General features: G+C 43.5%; 1 protein-coding gene across 1 annotated transcript in view; it reads right to left on the bottom strand.

Annotated features, from left to right (window-relative positions):
- Positions 1-4,090, bottom strand: part of paip1 (poly(A) binding protein interacting protein 1) — a 46,282-nt gene extending 42,192 nt beyond the window's left edge. Inside the window, exon 1 of the mRNA XM_041186278.1 lies at positions 3,714-4,090. Coding sequence (XP_041042212.1) covers positions 3,714-4,047 — 334 coding nt within the window. The 5' untranslated portion in view covers positions 4,048-4,090. The remainder of the gene's footprint in view (positions 1-3,713) is intronic.
- Between the last annotated feature and the right edge of the window lie 17,350 nt (positions 4,091-21,440).

The raw sequence follows: 21,440 nt of genomic DNA, 5'->3' as shown, positions 1-21,440 counted from the left end.
AGACCCTCCAAATCACCCAACTATTGACTCTTGAACATATCTGCACCCCATTAGCATCCACGCCTTCAGCTGTGTAGGCTCCAAGCTCTGGAATTCTCTCCCTTAACCACACTGCCTCTCCATACACCTCTCCTCCTTTAAGACCTTCCTTAAAAACCAACTCTTTGACCAAGCCTTTGTTCACTCCTCCTAAAATGTAAAGAGGCCATATAATTGCAGGTTGTTGAAATAAAGCTTCGAGAAATCAGTCACCCAGTTCCTTTCACAGCCATCCTTACAGTCCTGTGCGTGCACTGACTACAGGCTGGGAACGTCTGCAAACTGCACATTCTCCGACAGATTTGCAAGCTCAATCCAACAGAGGAAGAAGCAAGCACCAGCTGGATCCAGGCTTTGTGGCCTTGAAATGAACATTTTAATGAAGGCATTAAAGGTCACAAAAGACCATTTGAATGTGCAAATGTATTTATATTGTAAAATGTATTACTTTATTTTCCAAACTTACTTTGAACTTTAGAAATTTCAGTTAGTGCAAAAATGACAAGGCAGAAGCTTTAGCCAAAAGGTGTTCGGAGAAATTTGTTTTTTCATAAATTATTGGCACATGGCCACGTGAAATTTACATCAATAACATGGAAATGTTTACATAGGAAATCTGACTACAAATGTTGACATTGATGTTACATATAACAGGAAGTGCACAACATAGGTAAGATTTTTAACAATAAACACCAAGCTTTGTAAGATGCACCTGCCTACTGTGCAGATGAAGAGTTCTGTCTCCACCTAATTCCTGTCAACTTTTTCCATCCTGAATTCCTTTCCACATTTACAATGAAAATTGCCAATGACAACTGTTCCTATGCAACTACACCCTGAAGATGCAGCAGAATGCCCAGTGGCAGCTACCATTACATGGCAAGTTTACATAGTGAGCTCCCACTGTAAATGTGGACACAGCAGTGAATAACGGAAATATAGGACTGAACGGATGCATTCTCCAGTCCAAAATATCTCCTAGTCTCCAACATTGCTTCACCATAATAGTAGCTAATGGTCTCAGCCATGGCTCAGTGGGTACCACTTTCCCCTTTAATTTAGAAGACCATGGGTTCAAGTCCCAATAGAGAGACCCAAGCACAAAATCTAGGCTGGCACTCTCACTATCTTTCAGAGGAGACATTAAGCCAAAGCTCATGCTGCCCTCTCAAGTGGCTGATAAAGATCCCATATATCTGAGAAGAGTTCTTCCCCAAATGCTGCCGTTTGTGAGGGCTTGCTGTGTACAAATTCAAGTGATGCTTCACTGGATGTAAAGCACTTTGTGATGTCCTGAGGTCACTTCAGGTGCTATATAAATGCAAATTCCCTCTTTCCTATTTGTAATTTGGGCCCCCCACTCTCCCATGTGTATCACCCCATAACATAAAATTATTCTTACACTGAAGACCCTACAGCAAAATGTTATATTCGTCACTTGTACACTTTTACATCCACATTAAAAATCTTACATTGGCATGCACTTCCTGACGGTGCCAACTGGCTTCATTTTGTCCCATTTGTCACAATAATTCACCATTACAAATTGTGCATGAAAAAGGCCCAGCCTCCATCATTCTCCCAAAGGGCCAACCTGTTTTTTTTGTTCCTGCCTTTTTCCCCCATATTGACTAATTTACTGTTGAAAATAAATATGTTATCAAAATTAAAACAAAACAAAATTTACTTATTTTGAATGAGTAACTGTACTCATCCATTTAATCATTGTTTGTTCTTATCAATGCCCTCGACAGCCATTTTACCTATCTCAGCATCTCCCAAAAGTTTGGGGCTTGAAGTAAATATTTTTGCCCAAAGGCACCAGTCAGTCAGCTATGCTAAAGAACAGTTTATACACCGTCTAGCTGTTTATGTTCAAAGGCTTTTTCACATAATTGAAGAAAAAGCTAGAATACAACTTTTAAAAGCTTTAAGTTTAAAAAGCATTTGAAGCAAAAAGATTCGAGAGAAAGCAAATAATTGACATTCACCTGCTTCAAACTTTGTGTATTAATAAACTACAGAGTACATTCGCGATTCATTCATGAAATGTTATTTCAGTGACAGCTGACAATGTGTTTGACCTATATAGTGCTATTGTATTTATTATTGGTGCATATTCACATTAATTTACCCAAACACACTGCAATGAGTAGCCTATCTGAATACATTACCTGCAGATATTAAATCATTCAGCTGAATACCTTGCAATATGCCCTGGATAGCTTAAGTCAGCTTAATGTCAGTGGTAGGAAAACCTTCAAGACACAATGATGTAGGACACAACAACTGTCACTTGGAAAAACATGGGTTAATATATGACTGCGAGTATGCACTTATTAAAGGTAAGCTGTCTGGCGAATTTGATCGAGCTCTTTGATGAAGTAATAGAAGGGTGGAAAGGGGCAGTATGTTGATGTGCATAAAGACTTCAAAAAGCCCTTTGAAAAAGATCATAGACTTGTCAGAAAAAATTAAAGTGCATTGAATTAAAAAGACAGTAGCAGTGTGGAATTAAATTAGCTGAGGGACAGAAAGAAAAGCATACTGGTGAAGGGGCTGTTTTTCAGACTGGAATTGTGTGCCCCCTCGCAATTGACATTTGGATCAGTGCTCTTTTTAATATATATTAATAACCTGCACTTGGGCATACAGAGCATCATTTCAAAATTTGGGGCAACACAAAGCTCAAACATGTAATAAACAGTGAGGGTAGCAACTTACTTGAGGAGAACATAGATAAGTTGGAAAATTAATGCTCCTGAAACCACTATACATTACCCAGAGATAAAAACAAAAAAACTGCAGATGCTGGAAATCCAAAACAAAAACAGAATTACCTGGAAAAAGTCAGCAGGTCTGGAAACGTCAACTCTTTTCTTCTCCGCCGATGCTGCCAGACGCTGCTGAGTTTTTCCAGATAATTCTGTTTTTGTTTTATACATTACCCAGGTCTGAATGTACCTGAACTTCCTATAGATTCTAATCCTCACCTGGATATTAATGTACTTGATTCCCCCAAAATCTTATTGTTTCTACCTGTCCCGTCTCCCCACACCCCCCCCCCCCCCCGCCCCCCGCTCATCCCCTTAGACTGTGAAAGTTCCATGGATATTAATGAACCTGAAACACTTGCAGCCTCGGTAGATTTGATACATTACCCAGATATCAATGTACCTTAGCCCCCTGTAGTCTCTATAGATTCCATACATTAACTAGACATTAATGTATCCGAAACCCCTGCAGCCTCAATAGATTCTACACATTATCCAAATGTCAATGTACCTGAATACTTCGCAATCGCTATACATTCTCTGGATGTAAATGTATCTGAACCACGTGGAATCGCTATAGATTCTGTACATTAGCCAGATATTAACGTACCCGAACCCCTTGCAATCTCTCGATTACCTGGATTTAATGTACCATTGCCCCTTACAGCCTATATAGATTCTATACATTAGCCATATACCAATGTACCCGAAACCCCCACATCCTCTATAGATTCTATACATTCCATGGGGATAAATGTACCCGAACCTCCTGGAGTATCTATAGGTTCTCTACACTGCCTGGGTTTTTAATGCCTCTGAATTCCCTATAGATTCTATACATTACCTGGCTGCATAGGTATATATATATAAAATACATATATGTGTGTCTGACCCATTTACCTGAATACTCGGCGGCGGGCGGGCTGCTCCGTGGTTGCCTCAGGGGTTCCTGCTGCTGGATGCCGCTCTTCACATGGACCCCGTTGCCCTGCACGATGGCCGCCCCGTTAGCGGTGCCGGCCCCGGCTCCCGGCCCCAGGCCAAGGCCAGGCCCAGGCCCCGGGCCCACGCACAGCCCGTTCTCCTGCGCTCCGTCTCCGTGTCCCTGGGTCCTCCCGCCGGGGCCCGGGGCCTGCGGGGCGGGGGCAGCAGCGCCACCGCCGCCGAATCCCCGGCCTCGGCCGCGACCCGCTCCCGGCGTCCGGTCGAAAGCGGCGGGTTTGCCGCCCTCCATCGTCCGTTACCGTTTAGCGCCTCCACTTCCGGCGGAAGTCGCTCGCGCGACCACCCCCTCCCCCCCTCCTTTCCGGCCGCATCCGGTTCAAAACAAAACAACCGGAAGTGCGCCACAATCAGGTCAACCGCTGCCGTCGCGCTTCCGGCGGCAGGCGTCAAAGAACCGGACCCCCGGGGGCGGGGGCAAGAGGCGACACCGCAAATACCTCAGGTCCTCCCAGTCTTCCCAGCCCGTACTCGCCGCCGCTCGGCCCATTGTTAGTGTGACAGCTTTGCTTCCACGACTCCCTGCGCCCCCTGGAGACGGAGGCTTTAAATGTAGAAAGACTGGCATTCATTATTTATCCTTGTGGCTGACTATAAGGAGTAAATAGTGGCCAAGACACTGAGGGGAGGGGGTGGGGGGGGGAGCTCCCCATCGCGGCTGGAAAGCTGCACCTCCGACAGTGCAGCACTCCCTCGGTATGAATTGGGGATGTCAGCCCCAGATTTGTAACTAAGTTTTACTAGAGAGTTTTAAAAGTTCACCTGGTAAAACACATTCCAATGTATTTTACACTCGTTAGGAAAAATTTCAAGGCAAAATGGTTTTAAAATATTCTTGGGTGATCTTTTTCTTCAAAATAGTATTTTAAAACATTATTTTTGTTTTTAAATCAATAAAACAAAATGTCTGTCGATATATAAATATATATAAAAACAAAAAACTGCGGATGCTGGAAATCCAAAACAAAAACAGAATTACCTGGAAAAACTCAGCAGGTTTGGCAGCATCGGCGGAGAAGAAAAGAGTTGACGTTTCAAGTCCTCGTGACCCTTCAACAGAACCTGGGTTCTGTTGAAGGGTCATGAGGACTCGAAACGTCAACTCAATATATCTGTCAATGCATGTGAGACTCACCACACCCCCCCCCACGCCCCCCCCCCACAGAATAACCATGTTATTGCCATACAGTAACCAACACTACAATACCCTTATATGGATAACCTGCAGGAAGTTGAGTGAGCTACCCAACTTCGGTTGTCTAGTGATTTACACACATGGTGCTGTGGTATAATGGTTGTATTACGAGACTGGTAACCTAGAGAGCCGAGCTAATGATCAGGCAGACATGAGGTTAAACCCCACCACAGCCACCGGAGAATTTTAGTTCATTAAGTAAATCTGGAATGAAAAAGTTCATATCAGTAATGGTGACCATTAAACTAATGATTTGCCTTCAAAAAACAATCTGGTTCGCTTTGAGGAAGGAAACCTGCTGTCCAGTCCTTACACAGTCTTGTCTCTATGTGGCTCTAGACCCACAGCAATGCGGTTGAATCTGAAATGGCCCAGCAGAACAGCTCTCCACCACCTTCTGGAGGGCAGTTAAGGATGGGGCAATAAATGCTTGTCTGGTCCACATCCTGTAAATGAATAAACATTGTGGGAAATCCCTGATTCTTGGCTCTGTGCCAGTCTGAGCTTCTTCACTTGAAAAGAGCGGGGTGTCTCCTTACTGGGAGAGAGAGAGAGAGAGAGAGAGAGCGAGAGATCCACCTTGTATGAGGCAAACAGAAATTCTGTTTATCTTGAATTTCTCCAAGTTCAGTTTGATTTTGAGTGTAAAACAACATACTGCTGCAGGGCTGCACCAACTGCATATGCAGCTTCACCAGTCAGTGAATATTAACATGACAATGCAGCAATAAGACAACAAGCAGCCTCACCAGTAAATGAGCAGCACTAACATTGTTTTGGACTGTGATTCATCTATGTACTGAGTCACCTAAAGGCAAGGAGCAAATGAACATGCACGTACTATTACTGAAATGAGACTTCATAATACTGGAAGACTTTCTAAAAATTATCTGAATGAACAGGTAAGGAAGGAAAGACTTGCATTTATGTAGCACCTTTCACATCCCAAAGTGCTTCACAGCCAAAGAAGTACTTTTGAAGTGTAGTCACTGCTGTGATGTAGGAAACACGGCAGGCAATTTGTGCACAGCAAGCTCCCACAAACAGCAATATAATAATGACCAGGTAATCTGTTTTGTGATGTTGATTGAGGGGTAAACATTAGCCAGGACACCGGGAGAACGCTTAAGATAAAGGCAAAAAACTGCTGGAAATCCAAATCAAAAACAAAAATATCTGGAAAAACTCAGCAGGTCTGGCAGCATCTGCGGAGGGGAACACAGTTAACATTTCGAGTCCAAATGACCCTTCAACAGAACTAAGTAAAAATAGAAAAGAGGTGAAATATAAGCTGGTTTAAGGTGGGGGGTGGGACTAGTAGAGCTGGATAGAGGGCCAGTGATAAGTGGAGATAACCAAAAGATGTCACAGACAAAAAGACAAAGAGGTGTTGAAGGTGGTGATATTAGCTAAGGAATGTGATAATTAAGGGTAGAAAGCAGGACGAGCAAGGTACAGATAGCTCTAGTGGGGGTGGGGTGGGGGGGAAAGAATCAAAAAAGGCTAAAAGGTAAAGATAAAACAATGGATGGAAATACATTTAAAAATAATGGAAATAGGTGGGAAAAGAAAAATCTATATAAATTATTGGAACAAAAAGGGGGGGATATTGGAATGGGGGTGGGGATGGAGGAGAGAGTTCATGATCTAAAATTATCATTTTAACTGTGTTCCTCTCCACAGATGCTGCCAGACCTGCTGTGTTTTTCCAAGTACTTTTGTTTTTGCACCGGGAGAACTCCCCTGCTCTTCTTCAAATTCATATAATGGGGTCTTTGGCATCCAGCTGAGTGGGCAGACATGGTCTCAGTTTAACATTTCATTTGAAAGACAGCATCTCTGACAGTGCAGCACTCCTTCAGTAATGCTCTAAAATATCAGTCATGATTTTTGTGAATAATTGTGAAGTAAATAAAATAGTTTATGTAGGCAATCAGTAATAAGCCCCATCTATGTACAGCAGCACAAAAATACTCCAAAGCATTTCACAATGTGTGCACAACTGATATTAAACATCTGAAAATGTTTTATAACCAAGAAACAATTACGACATTATTTTGTTTGTACTGCACTCATGTGTGCGTAGCTACATATGTTAATACACAGGACTATGTTTTTCTGCAAACAGAAAGCACATGTACACACATTGCACCTGCTTCAAATAAACAAAATAAGTGACAGCTGGTTCATTCTCCAGGGCAATGCCTTGGCCAATCAGAGTCCAGCTACCTGATTTAAATTTCAAATAATGTTTGGTAGTTAACTGCCAGTTACCGTCAACCAGTGCATTCTCCATGGCAACCAATCAGAGTCCGCTCGCCAACCAATCAGCACTATCTTCTCATACAGTTTAAATTGTTCCCTTCACATTCAGTATTCCTGCAAATTGTCCTGATGAGTGCAAGACGAAAAGCTTCAACAAAAAAAGTCTCTTTTTCAGCAATACTAAAGTTTTGTGCTGCCAAATGACTATTAATTTTTAAAAGGTAAAGAAGGGAGTACATTTGTTTAAAATATTGTTGATTCTCATATAAAGAAATACCAGAGTTGGCTTAAATTTATCTAAAAAAAAAAGAAAAACATGCATTTACAAAGCACCTCACAAGATCAAAGAACGTCCAAACTGTGTTGCAGCCAATGAAGTACTTTTGAGGTGTGGTCACTGTTGTAAATGCAGGAAATGTGGCAATCTAATTGCACACAGCAAGATCCCAGAAACAGCAATGTAACAGTGATCAGAAAATGTGTTTTTTATGATATTAATTGAGCGATAAGTATTGGCCAGTACACTTGTAAGAATGTCACAGCATTCTTTGTCAAAATTGCACAGCGGGGATTTTTTATGATCATGTGGAAGAGCTGACAGCAATCTCCAACAGTGCAGCACTCCCTCAGTACCATAGTGGCAGCCTTGATTTTTAGTCTCGGGTCTGGGAGTGGGGCACAAACCCACAACCTTCTGATTCAGAGACAAGAGAGCTACCCAATGAGCCATGGCTGACTAGAACTTCCACCTTCACCAGCAGCAGATACACTTCACAGATTGGATAGTAAAGTTGCTCCAGAGTGAAGAGATTTATATCATAAAATGTCTTTTGCACCCTCAGGACACCTAAGTGCTTCACAGCCAACAGAATACTTTTAAAAGCATCGTCCCAAGTATTTTATAGATGAATGCAACAGCTGATTTGCACACTGTAAGATCCCACCAACAGCAAGCGAATGACTGAACAGTTAATCCCTGTTTTTAATGGTATAGATTGTGTAGGTGGAATGTTGGCTAAGATGCCATTCTTAGCTCTTCATCTTTCAGCATCAGCTGTGCTTTAGTGGATAGTGTTCTCACCTCTGGGCCAGGAGGTTGTGCATTCAAGTCCCACGTCAGAGACTCGAGCACTTAACATCTTGTCGGACACTCCGCTGAGGGAGTGCTGCACCGTTGGAGGTGCTGTCTTTCAGATGAGGCGTCAAACCGGTGCCCCGCCTGCCCTCTCAGGTGAACCCACAAATTCCCCTGAAGAAGAGCAAGGGGAATTTTCCGTGCTGTTCTGACTGATATTTATCCCTTCATCAACATTGCAAGATGCATCAACCAGTCATTATGATATTGCTGCTTGTGGGAGCTTGCTGTGCACAAAAATGTTGCCACGTTTCCTGCTTTGCATCGGTGACTACACATTCAAAAAGTACTTCATTGGCTGTAAAGCAGTCTGGGACAGCCCAAGTTGTAAAAGACACTATATAAATGCAAATCTCTCTTCTTTTTAAGGAGTCTTGATTTCACATCTCACATGAGAGATGAAAGCTGATCTTTATTTCCCCATCTGGAGTACTGTGTACAGTATTGGGTCTCTTTATTTAAGGAAAGATGTAAATGAGTCGGAAGCAGTTCAGAGAAGGTTTACCAGACTAATACCAGGAATGGGTGGGTTGTCTAATGACGAAAGATTGGACAGGTTAGGCTTGTATCCACTGGAGTTTAGAAAAATGAGAAGTGACTTAATTGAAACCTTTTAAGATCCTGAGAGGTCTTGACAGGGTGGATGCGGAGAGGATGTTTCCTCTTGTGGGAGAATCTAGAACTAGGGGTCACTGTTTAAAAATAAGGGGTCGCTCATTTAAGACAGAGATGAGGGAAAAAAAATTTTTATCTGAGGGCTGAGAGTCTTTGGAACTCTCTTGCTCAAAAGGCAGTGGTAGCAGAGTCTTTGAATATTTTTAAGGCAGAGCGAGATAGATTCTTGATTAACAAGGGGACGAGAGGTTATCGGTGGGTAGGCAGGAATGTGGGGTTGAGGTTACACTCAGGTCAGCCATGATCTTATTGAATGACAGAGCAGGCTCAAGGGGCCAAGTGGCCTACTCCTGCTCCTAACTTGTATGTTCGTAAATCCATTGCTGTGCACAGAAAGAACAGCCGAGATTACAGTGTCAATCCCTGCGCCAGCATTGGAGCCACAGCCCTCTGCTGGATTCAAAGGTGTAATTGCTGCGACTGAGCCCAGAGGTTAACAGCATGGTCTAAAGTCGTGGACCCCTTCCCACAGTTTGCTAAGTGAGTTACTGCTCCAGTACTGCAGCCATCTAGCAGAGGGGAAAGGTCCCTGCACAGTACCTTAAAAACCTCAAAGAAATGGATTGAAGAGAGGGGATGCTTTTAACAGAAAAAACAATCTTGCTGAACTTTGAAATTTTGCTTTGTGGTCAACAGCATTGCACAGATTTATATTAAAAAAATTCTCGGGATACGGTTGTCCCCGGCATGTCCAACATTTGTTGAACTGCTGCAGTATGTGTGCCGTGTGTGATCAAGAACGAGAAGGCACAGATTTAAAGTGATTTGCAACAGAAGCAAATGTGACGTGAGAAAAACTTTTTCACACAATGAGTGGTTCGGGTCTGGAATGCACAGTCTGGAGGTAGGTTCAACCGAGGCATTCAAGAGGACATTAGATGATTATTTGAATAGAAACAATGTGCAGAGGTACAGGGAAAAGGCAGGGCGATGGCACGAGGACATAATGCTCATTTGGAGAGCTGATGCAGACACGATGGGCCGAATGGCTTCCTTCTGAGCCAGTAAAATTCGGTGATTTGGTGATTCTGCTGCAGGCATATGTGGAAAATGAGTTGTCTTCTTTATTTTTGAGTGTCAGGGAGATTTGTTGGGCTTGTTATGATCTGGATAGCACAGGATACACTGACATGCAAAGAAGAATGTGGTATGATGTGTGTGGAGGATGAACGGACTGGCACTGCAGTATAAGCCATGACCTGTAGGGGTTCTATGTGCCTGACGCTTGTAAATTAGGGTTAGAGTGAAAATGGAATCATAAAATCAGGTCAGTCCAGTGGACATTCTTTCAATTATATAGACGACTTTTATTTGTCCATTAATATTACCACGTGAGGTTGTTTGTTTTATAACATCCTTTCAGCATGTTGGTTTAATTGGCAAGTGTCACCTTGGCAGTGGCTTTGAGGCCCAGAGAGGTAGTTGGCAGCAGGGTGGAGTCTGCACTATCAGAGTATAAAGTCGGGAGTTATATTTAAGGTAAGACAAATTATGGCGGGTATCTCCTTGATTGGGTAAATATCAATCATACATTACGAAGGAGGACATTGGGCCCATTGTGCCTGTGACAGCTCTTTTCAAGGGCCACCAATTCATCGCACTCCCCTCTGGCTCATTCCCCACACTTCTGATGGACTTTTCAAGTATTTGTCTAATTCCCTTTTGAAAGATATTATTGAACCTGCCTCCACTGCCCTTTCAGGCGGCACATTCCCAGATCATAGCAACTCACTATGTAAAAAAATAACACTGGACCTCCTGCCAACGCAAGATGGCTGCCAATACCTCTCTGCACAAGCGTAGAAAACCAACAACGTCATTGGTCAGACTCACAATACCAGCAAAACCTTTCTCTAAAAATTACTTCTGTGGAGCTCAGTCCGGGACTGGCACTGTATGAACATTAAATGTTAACATTAAACCTTCCACTTCTTGTGCAGCCACCTCTCTCTCACTCACCCTCTGTTTCTCTCCCACTCTCTCTGTATCTATCTAGTCCCACAACTCTGCTTATCACTCCCTCCTTCTCTTGATAACCTGATGCTATCTCTGCTCTTTTTCTCTATCTAACTATCTGAGGATTAATCTTGATTGAAATGCACTCTGAAAAGTTTCTGTCTTACCGTTTTAAATAATGACGCCATATTTTATATTTATCAATGATTTCCATTGGGAAATGGGGTGTTGGGGGGGAGGAGGGGTGGAACCAGTCCACAATCAGGTCATCAGTAAAATGAATTTGGGGAGCGTAGCCATGGTTACAGTGTAAGAAAGGCTGCAGGGAATGACATCATAACGTAAAATGTGCACTCACCGCATTGACAGCCAAAAAAAATTCTCCTCATCTCCCCTCTTTTTTGTGTGTTTGTGCCAATTATCTTAAATCTGCATCCCACTGATTACTGGCCCTTCTCCCACTGGTAACAATTTCTTCTTACTTACACTAACAAAACCACTCACTTTGCACACTAGTAAATCTAATCGCTTGGTAGTGCAGAATTGAGTATTTCTGAAAAAAAGAGACATGCTGTCAAAGCTTTTCATCTTGCACTCATCAGGACAGATGCAAGAATACCAAATTTCAAAGGGAGCAACAATTTATCCTGCATGAGAACAGGGTGCTGATTGGTTGGTAAGTCAGCTCTGATTGATCGAGATGTTGCCATGGCAAATGCACGGGGGAACTATTGTGCCCCCAGGCTTGTGTTTATTCAAAAAAGGTGCAATGTCTGGACATATTCCTTTTGCCTGCAGAGGTCAGGTCCCCGCATACAGATATATGTAGCTTCTTTTCAGCAATGCCAGTAAATCGCCTTTTCACCTTCTCCGCTACAAGGAGAACAGCTCCAACGTTTGCACTTTCATGTAACTGAAGTCCCTCATCCCTGGTACCGTTCAGTTTAGTTAACAGATAAAGAATGTTTGATGAAGAGCTTTATGTAATATTATGAGATTAATGTACCACATGCTTGTATTCCCTTGAGTTTAGAAGACTGAGGGCTGATTTGATTGAGATGTTTAACATGTTGAAGGAATTCGATAGAGTACATAAAGAGAAACTATTTACTCCAATAGGTGGAGACCAGAACAAAGGATATGACTTTAGTGTAGAAACATGCTCTGGGAGGCTTCTTATTCAAACAAAACAAACCTTATTTACATGAGAGCTTCCGTGGCTGCTCATATGCAGCCAGCTCCTCATTCAGCTATTTATTTCCTAGGAAACTCCTTCCCAGAATTTATTCCCCCGCACTAGCCACACATTGGTTGAATAAATCACATGACCACTACTCAGTTGAACTGGTCTTAAAGTGACAGTCATCACACTTCAATAGATAGATAATTGGTTTATAGAAAAATCATCATGGAGGCAGGTGCTGAATTGTGATTATGACCCAGCGACAGTGAAGGAATGGCAAGGGGAACCTGTAGGTGGTGGTGTTCCCATGCGTCTGGTGACCTTGTCTTTTTAGGCGATAGAAATTTCAAGGTTTGGAAGGTGCTGTTGAAGGAGACTTGGTGAGTTCCTGCAGTGCATCTTGTGGATGGTACACACTGCTGCTACTGTGCATCGGTGGTGGAGGGAGTTTATGTTAAAGGTGGAGTGCCAATCAAGAGGGCTGCTTTGTCCTAGGTGGTGTCGAGTTTCTTGAGTTTTGTTGCAGCAGCAGTCACCCAGGCAAGTGGAGAGAATTCCATCACACTCCTGACTTGTGCCTTGCAGATGGTGGACAGGCTTTGGAGTGCCAAGAGTTGAGTTACTCATCGCAGAATTCCCACACTCCGAAATAGAAACAGGAAGTACTGGAAAACCCGGCAGGTCTGGCAGCATCTGACAGCATTGTGGAGGTGGGTTGCCTCACATCCTTTAAAAAGTATCTGGATGAGCACTTGGCACATCATAACATTGAAGATTATGAGCCAAGTGCTGGTAAATGGGATTAGGTAGGCAGGTCAGGTGTTTCTCATATATTGGTGTAGACTCGATGGGCCGAAGGGCCTCTTCTGCACTGTGTGATTCTGTGATCTATGGAGAGAAAAACAGAGTTAATGTTTTGAGCCCAATATCACTCCTCTTTGGAGCTGAAGAAGAGCTATATTGAACTCGAAATGTTAACTGTTTATATGGTTGGTCTAGTTCAGTTTCTAGTCAATGGTATCCCCAAGATCTTGACATAAGAACATAGGAAACAGGACCAGCAGTAGGCCATTTGGCCTCTCGAGGCTGCTAAACAATTCAATTGGATTATGGCAGATCTTCTACCTCAACACCATTTTCCCACACTATCCCCGTATCCCGCGATGCCTTTAATTTGTAGAAATGTATCACTCTCTGTCTTGAACATACTCAGTAGTATGCCCCCAGGGTAGAGAATTCTAAAGACTTACCAACATCAGAATGACAACCTGTACATGAAAGAGTACCTTTACTTACAGAAACAACCTGGACATGGGAAGAGTCTGTTCCTGTCTTGCTGAATGTGAGACATGTGGACAATAATTGTTATAACCGGGATGGGAGGAGTGCACAGTTGACCTAGCCCCACTACTCCACAAGTCGCACCGTTAGTTTAAAAGTTTAATTCACTCACCAAAATGGCCAATGATTTATCTTCACTACTGTTAGACCCAGAATAAAAGAGACTTTAACCAGGCTTCTTTCAATAAACTCAGAGCAATTGATTTATTGCAAAACAAAAATTATTTTTTTAAAACAAGTTGCAGGACTGGGTTAACATACGATTGTAATCTGGGAGGATAACTATCTACCCCTTGTAAATTTCCCCAGCGTGCACACACACACGCGTGCACACACACACGCGCACACACACACGCGCACACACACAAGCGCACCCACACAAACAAAGGACAAACACATAGGGGTCTCTGAAGGAATGGCCAGTTGAAGAGTAGACTTTATAAAAAGAGGATAAAGTTCACAGGGGTTTGATGCTGTCGATCTGGAGCACCCTCATGTGAAGACAGATCGTTAATCCCAGTAGAGACCTAGAGTTTCTCACTAATGGTGCTTTGGCATGGAGGAAATAAAGTCGGATCAATCCTTCTCATCTCAGCCTCTTGGGTTTCCAAAGACAGACAAGTTCCACTGAGATGAGGTTTCTTGGCTGGATACTGACAATCATATGGTTTCAGGCAAGGCAAAGAGGGTGCGAGATAGGCATCCTTTTCCCTTCCCAATTCAGTCCCAAATGAGTTCACAAAAAAACAAGTTCAAAACATAAAGCTCCTCTGTCAGGAGACTTCCAGTAAATCACTAGGCCTTTGCCTTTAAACAGTTTCTTTCCATCAATTAAAGTAATGGCAGTGCAAACAAGCACACAGCTCTTCCCCCTTTCAAGTACCATGTTGGTCAGGTGATTCCTTGGAATAGGCATGCTTGCTGCCAGTCTAAAGGTGAACTTATGACCTTCAAAATTTTTAAAAGAAAATATTGTCCTAGAAGATATGGTTCTAACATACTCTACTGGAGTATAATGTTGTGCCCTGTACAGACAGGTATGGAGGAAATGAATATCTCACGAAGTACTTGAGGCTCCAACCAACTAGCTTCCAAGGGGACAGGTTAGGATCAAAATAGAAACAATGGGTTAAACTGTGAGTGGATGGTGGTGATATTTATGTCATTATCTCACTTTATGAAAGTTACAGGACTGGAACAGATATCTCAGACATATACAACATGCAGATGCATGCTTGAAAGAGTTAAGCACCTGCCAGTGTGTAATCCATACTCCCTGCTAGAGTTCCAGTAAACTGCTACTTACCAATAAATGTTAACTGCAGCACAAAGTGAATTCTTGTTGCCAGATCCACACAATGTGGTTTCCTCTTAACTGCCCTCTGAAATGGCCCATCTGGTCACTCAATTGGTTGGAGCCTCAAGTACTTTGTGAGACATTCATTTCCTCCACTCAGTTGTAATCAAACTGCTAAAAAGACTAAAAGGAATGGAACTTGACGGACCACCCGGCATCAACCTAGGCACCGGCAAAATCAACCCTGTCGACCTGCAAAGTCCTCCTTACTAACATATGGGGTCTTGTGCCAAAATTGGGAGAGCTGTCTCACAGACTAGTCAAACCTGACCAGACACGCCTGACATTGTCATACACACGGAATCATACCTTACAGACAATGTGACGGACTCTACCATCACCATCCCTGGGTATGTCCTGTCCCACCGGCAGGACAGACGCAGCAGAGGTGGCAGCACAGTGGTATACAGTTGGGAGGGAGTAGCCCTGGGAGTCCTCAACATTTACTCTGGGCCCTATGAATGCTCATGGTATCAGGTCAAACAAGGGCAGGGAAATCGCCTGCTAATCATCATGTACCACCCCCTCCCTCAACTGATGAATCAGTGCTCCTCCATATTGAACACCACTTGGAGGTAGCACTGAGGGAGGCAAGGGCACAGAATGTACTCTGGGTGGGGGACTTCAATGCCCATCACCAAAAGTGGTTTAGTAGAACCAGCACAGAATGAGTTGGCTGAGTCCTAAAGCACATAGCTGCTAGACTGGGTTTGTGGCAGATGATGAGGGAACCAACAAGAGGGAAAAACACACTTAACATTCTTCTCACTAATCTGCTTGCTGCAGTTGTACCTGTCCATGACAGTATTGGTAGGAGTGAGCACCGTACAGTCCTTGTGGAGATGAAGCTCCTCCTTCACATTGAGGATACCCTCCATCATGTTGTGTGGTACTAACACTGTGCTAAATGGGATAGATTTCGAACAAATCTAGCAACTCAAGACCCATGAGGCGATGTGGTCCAACAACAACATCAGAATTGTACTCAGCCACAATCTGTAACCTCATGGCCCGGCACATCCCTGACTCTACCATCACCATCAAGCCAGGGGATCAACCCTGATTCAGTGAAGAGTGCAGGAGGGCATGCCAGGCATACCTAAAAATGAGGTGTCACCCTGGTGAAGCTACAACACAGGACTACTTGCATGCCAAAAAGCATAAGCAGCAAGTGATAGACAGAGCTAAGCGATCCCACAACCAATGGATCAGAACTAAGCTCTGCAGTCCTGTCACACCCAGTCATGAATGTTGATGGACAATTAAACAACTCATTGGAGGAGGAGGCTCCACAAAAATTCCCATCCTCAATGATGGAGAAGCCCAGCACATCAATGCAAAAAATAAGGCTGAAGCATTTGCAACAATCTTCAGCCAGAAGTGCCGAGTGGATGATCCATCTTGGCCTCCTCCAGAGATCCCCTGCATCACAGATGCCAGTCTTCAGCCAGTTCGATTCACTTCACGTGATATCACGAAATGGCTGAAGGCACTGGATACTGCAAAGGCTATGGGCCCTGACAGTACTCCAGCAATAGTACTGAAGACTTGTGCTCCAGAACTTGCTGCGCCCCCAGCCAAGCTGTTCCAGTACAACTACAACACTGGCATCTACCTGGGGATATTCACTGAAGATTGCATGATGTTCAGCACCATTCGTGACTCCTCAGATAGTGAAGCAGTCTATGTCCAAATGCAGCAAGACCTGGACAATATCCAGGCTTGGGCTGACATTCGCACCACACAAGTGCCAGGCAATGACCATCTTCAACAAGAGAGAATCTAACAATTTTCCTTTGACATTGAATGGCATTACCATCACTGAATCCCTCACTATCAACATCCTGGGGGTTACCATGGACCAGAAGCTGAACTGGCCTAGCTATATAAATGCTGTGGCCAAAAAGCAGGTCAGAGGCTAGGAATCCTGCCGTGAATATCTCACCTCCTGACTCCCCAAAGCCTGTCCACCATCTACAAGGATATAAGAAACATTCCAGTAATAGCTGCAAATCAAGATGTGGTAGGGAAAGGGGAATTGGCAAAATTACAATCACCAGGGAAGCGGTACTAAGCAAACTGATGGATCCTAATGGACTTCATCCTAGGGTCTTAAAAGAGGTGGCTAAGGAGGGAGTAGATCTGTTGGAATTAATTTTCCAAAATTTGCTAGATCCTGGAAAAGTTCAATCAGACTGGAAAGTAGCAAATATGACCCTTTTATTCAAGAAGGGAGGGAGGCAGAAAACAGGAAACCATGGGCTAGTTAGCTTGAGGTCTGTCGTGGGGAAGGTGTTAGAATTGATCGTTAAGGAGGTTAAAGCTGGGCACTTAGAGAAACCCAAGGTAACTGGGAAGAGTCAGCATGGTTTTGTGAAAGGGAACTCACGTTTAACCAATTTAATGCAGTGCTTTGAAGGAGTATCATGCCCTGTGGATAAAGGGGAACCTGTAAACGTGCTGTACTTGTATTTCCAGAAGGCATTTGATGAGGTGCCACATCAAAGGTTATTGAGGAAGGTAAATTTTTGAAAATTAATACCAAAGCATATACTGTTCAAAAAAGGTTGCAAAGATAAACCCAGCAATTAAAGGCCAGTCTGTTCACTCCAGTAGTGGGGAAACTTCTAGAGACAATTACTTGGGATGGAATTAGTGGTCACATGGAAAAATGTGGGTTGATTAGGAAGAGCCAGCATGGATTTCTAAAGAGGAAATCATGTTTAACTAACTTGCTGGAATTTTTTGAAGAGGTAACAGCAAGGATTGATGAGGGTAATGCTGTTGAGGCTACAAAGGGATATAGATAGGTTAAGTGAGCGGGCAAATATTTGAATAAAGTATTGTGTGGAACGGTGTGAAATTGTCCATTCTGGCAGGAAGAATAAAAGAGGAGCATGGTGAGAGATTACAGAGCTCTGACTGGCAGACGGATCTGGGTGTCGTAAAGTATGAATGACAAAAGGCTAGTATATAGGCACAGCAGGTAGTTAGGAAAGCTAATAGAATGTTATCATTTATTGTGAGGGGAATTGAATACAAAAGTAGGGAGGTTATGCTTCAGTTATACAGAGCGCTCGTGAGGCCACATTTGGAATACTGTGTACAGTATTATTCACCTTATTTAAGGGAGGGTGTAAGTGCATTTGAAGCAGTTCAGAGAAGGTTTACCAGACTAATAACCAGGATTGGGTGGGGTTGTCTTATGAGGAAGGGTTGGACAGACTAGCCTTGTATCCACTGGAGTTTAAAAGAGTAAGAGGTGACTTGATTGAAACATATAAGATCCTGAGGGGTCTTGACAGAGCAGATGTGGAAAGGACGTTTCCTCTTGTGGAAGAATCTAGAACTATGGGTCACTGTTTAAAAATAAAGGGTCGCCCCTTTAAAACAGACTTGAAGTAAATTTTTTTCACTCAGAGGTTATGAGTCTTTGGAACTCTCTTCCTGAAAAGGCGGTGGAAGCAGAGTCTTTGAATGTTTTTAAGGCAGAGGTGGATAGATTCTTGATAAGCAAGGGGCTGATAGGTTATCGGGGGTAGGTGGGATGCAGATTTGAGGTTACTATCAGATCAGCTATGATCTTACTAAATGGCGAAGCAGGCTCAAGGGGCTGAATGGACTACTCCTGCTCCTTGTTCGTATGCTTGTATATTGATGTGGTGTCATGGACTTTCAAAAGGAATTTGATATGGTGCCACACAGGAGACTTGTGAGAAAAGTTATATCTTTAGGAATAAAAGGGACACTAACAACGTAGGTACAAAATTGGCTGAGTAATAGGAAACAGAGGGTAATGGTCAATGGATATTTTTCGGGCTGGAGGAAGGTTTGTAGTGGAGTTCCCCAGGGGTTGGTATTGGGACCCGTACTTTTCCTGATATATATTAAGGATCTAGATCTTGCAGGGGACAATTTCAAAATTTGCGAATGATACGAAACTTGGAAGCATTGAAAACTGTGAGGAGGACAGTATAGAATTTCAAAAAGACATTGACAAGTTGGTGGAGTGGCAGATAAGCGGTAGATGAAGTTCAATGCGGACAAGTGTGAGGTAATGCATTTTAGTAGGAAGAATATTAAGGGACAATATAAGACAAAGGGTACAATTCTTAAGGGTGTACAGGAGCAGAGGGACGGTGTGTATATGTGCACATATCATTCCAAACCCACAAGCGCTACCATCTAGAAGGACAAGGGCAGCAGACACATGGGAACACCACTAGTTGCAAGTTCGTCTCCAAGCCACTCACCATCCTGACTTGGAACTATATCATTGTTCCTTCACTGTCACTGGGACAAAACTCTGCAAATCCCTCCCTAACAGCACTGTGGGTGTACCCACGCCACATGGACTGCAGCGGTTCAAGAAGGCAGCTCACCACCACCTTCTCAAAGACAGCCAGGGATGGGCAATAAATTCAGGCCTAGCCAGCAAAGACCACACTCCATGAATGAAGAAAAAAAACTGAAATGTTTTCAGGACACCAATCCTTGGCCCTTACAACACAATCTGCATTTATATAACTTGTTTTTGTATACAAATGCCCCAAGGCATTTCATGGAGAAGTGAGTAAACAGGTTGTGGACTGAGACGGAGAAGAGATATAAGAAGGGATTACAAAAGAAGGTTGTTTTGAAGGAGGAGATGGAGAAGTGAAGAGGTTTAGAAGGAATCTCAGAGTGTGGGGCCTGTCAATGCCTTAGTAATTACATTGTTATGGTTTAGTGGCACTTACATTGTTAAACAGGTGAGGGGTATTTGTACACCAATAAATGGGGATGCCTGGGACACTAGGGTTTGGAGGTCCAGCCAGCGCTTGGTTGAGGGAGTCCTCCAGCCCGCCCGTCTGCCCCTCTTCCGCCACTATGTTTGCAGTCAGGTGTCCCTGGAGAGGGAACATGTGGTAACAGGCTGGAGGTGCTCCATGATCAGTGGGCACCGCTGGGGCTGGGGCGCACCATTACTCCCCAGAACCATATTTTGATTTGAATTCATTAAATTTCCTTTTGTCATTTTGTCGTTCCGTTACAGTGCCCCTTTAAGGGGTTTTCCACTTTAATTAGTTTGTTTGACCTTTTGTTAATTTTTTAATTTGTCTCCTTTTTTGTTAATTGGTTTTTGCAAAAGAATTTAAATGGGGGGTAGCTGGGACACTGGGGTTGGAGGTACAGGTTGAGGGGGTCCTCCAGCCCAAATGTCTGCCTCTCTTCCGCAGTTATGTTCACGGTCAGGTGTCCCTGGAGAGGGAGCAGATGGTGTCCACCGGCACCCAGGGGTCCTCCATGATCAGCGGGTACCGCGGGGGCTGGGGTGCATCATTACTCCCCAGAGACATATTTTGATATGAGTTTGTTAATTCTTGGGCTGGCTTTGCATTGTTAACCCCCACAACCACATTTTGCTTTAGAGTTTTGTAAGGTTCGTTTGAGATTCTGTCTTTAGGTGCAGTGTTCCCTTAAGGGACGATCCCCTTGTTCATTAATTTGTATAGTTTAACAATTAGTTAACTTGTTAATTTGCTTCCTGTTTATTTGATATGTTCAATAGAAAATAAATGGGGATAGCTGGGACACTGGGGGTCGGCGGTCTAAGCAGTGGGTGGCTGAAGGGATCGTCCAGCCCGACTCTCTGCCCCTCTTCCTTGACTATGTTTGCGACCAGGAGTCCGTGGAGAGGGAGCACGTGGTGTCTGCTGGTACACTTAAAGCCTTCATTGACTAGCAGGCACAGTGGGGACTGGAATGAGCCATTGGCCCCCATAATGACATTTTGATTTAGTTTGTTAAGATTCCTTTAAACCTTTATCCTTTTGTTACAGCACCCCTTTAAGGGGCTGTTTACCTTGTTAGCTAGTTTATTTTACTGATTTGTTGTGTTTTGAAAGGGTGTCTGTTGCAGGGTTGGAGTTGTGTTGACTGTGAACCAAGACAATAAACTCCCTCCAGCAGAGAAAGCAGCTGTGTCTTAGTTTTAACTTCACCAATCAGCGTGGATCCGAGTAACAGGGCCGAGGAAGCTGAAGACTGGTGGAGCAAAGGGAGGGGGCTAGATGCTGGGAAAATGGGTTGTAGAGCTGGACGACTTTACAGAGCGAGGGAGGGAAGAGGCTATGAAGCGACCACAAATCCTATTCTCTGTTTTATTCCACTCACTTTGCTGATCTGCCATGATCTTGTTTTGCGTCACCGATGAAGATCAATTTTACCCCCTGTGTTTTTGATCTCTCTGTTCAAACACACCCTTGGTACACGCTTCTCTAAAATATACTCTCATTCCTTGCTTTGTCTCCCTAGATGTATTACCTCACACTTAAATGCATTAAATTTCATCTTCACCAACCTCTCTATTGCTTCTGGCCTATGTCTGTTTTCTTCCCTGTTTGACTTTGATCCCTGGGGTACATCACTTCCAGCCCATGTCCAACTCAAGCAAACCCCATTTATCCTAATTCTGAACCATTTTTTTACCCATGCTGCTACATTCCCTCTTACCCCATACATTTAGATTTTTCATA

This window comes from Carcharodon carcharias, chromosome 4, assembly GCF_017639515.1.
Source record: "Carcharodon carcharias isolate sCarCar2 chromosome 4, sCarCar2.pri, whole genome shotgun sequence".
In the NCBI taxonomy this organism is placed as follows: domain Eukaryota; kingdom Metazoa; phylum Chordata; class Chondrichthyes; order Lamniformes; family Lamnidae; genus Carcharodon; species Carcharodon carcharias.
This window is presented reverse-complemented; position numbering and strand designations above follow the sequence as displayed.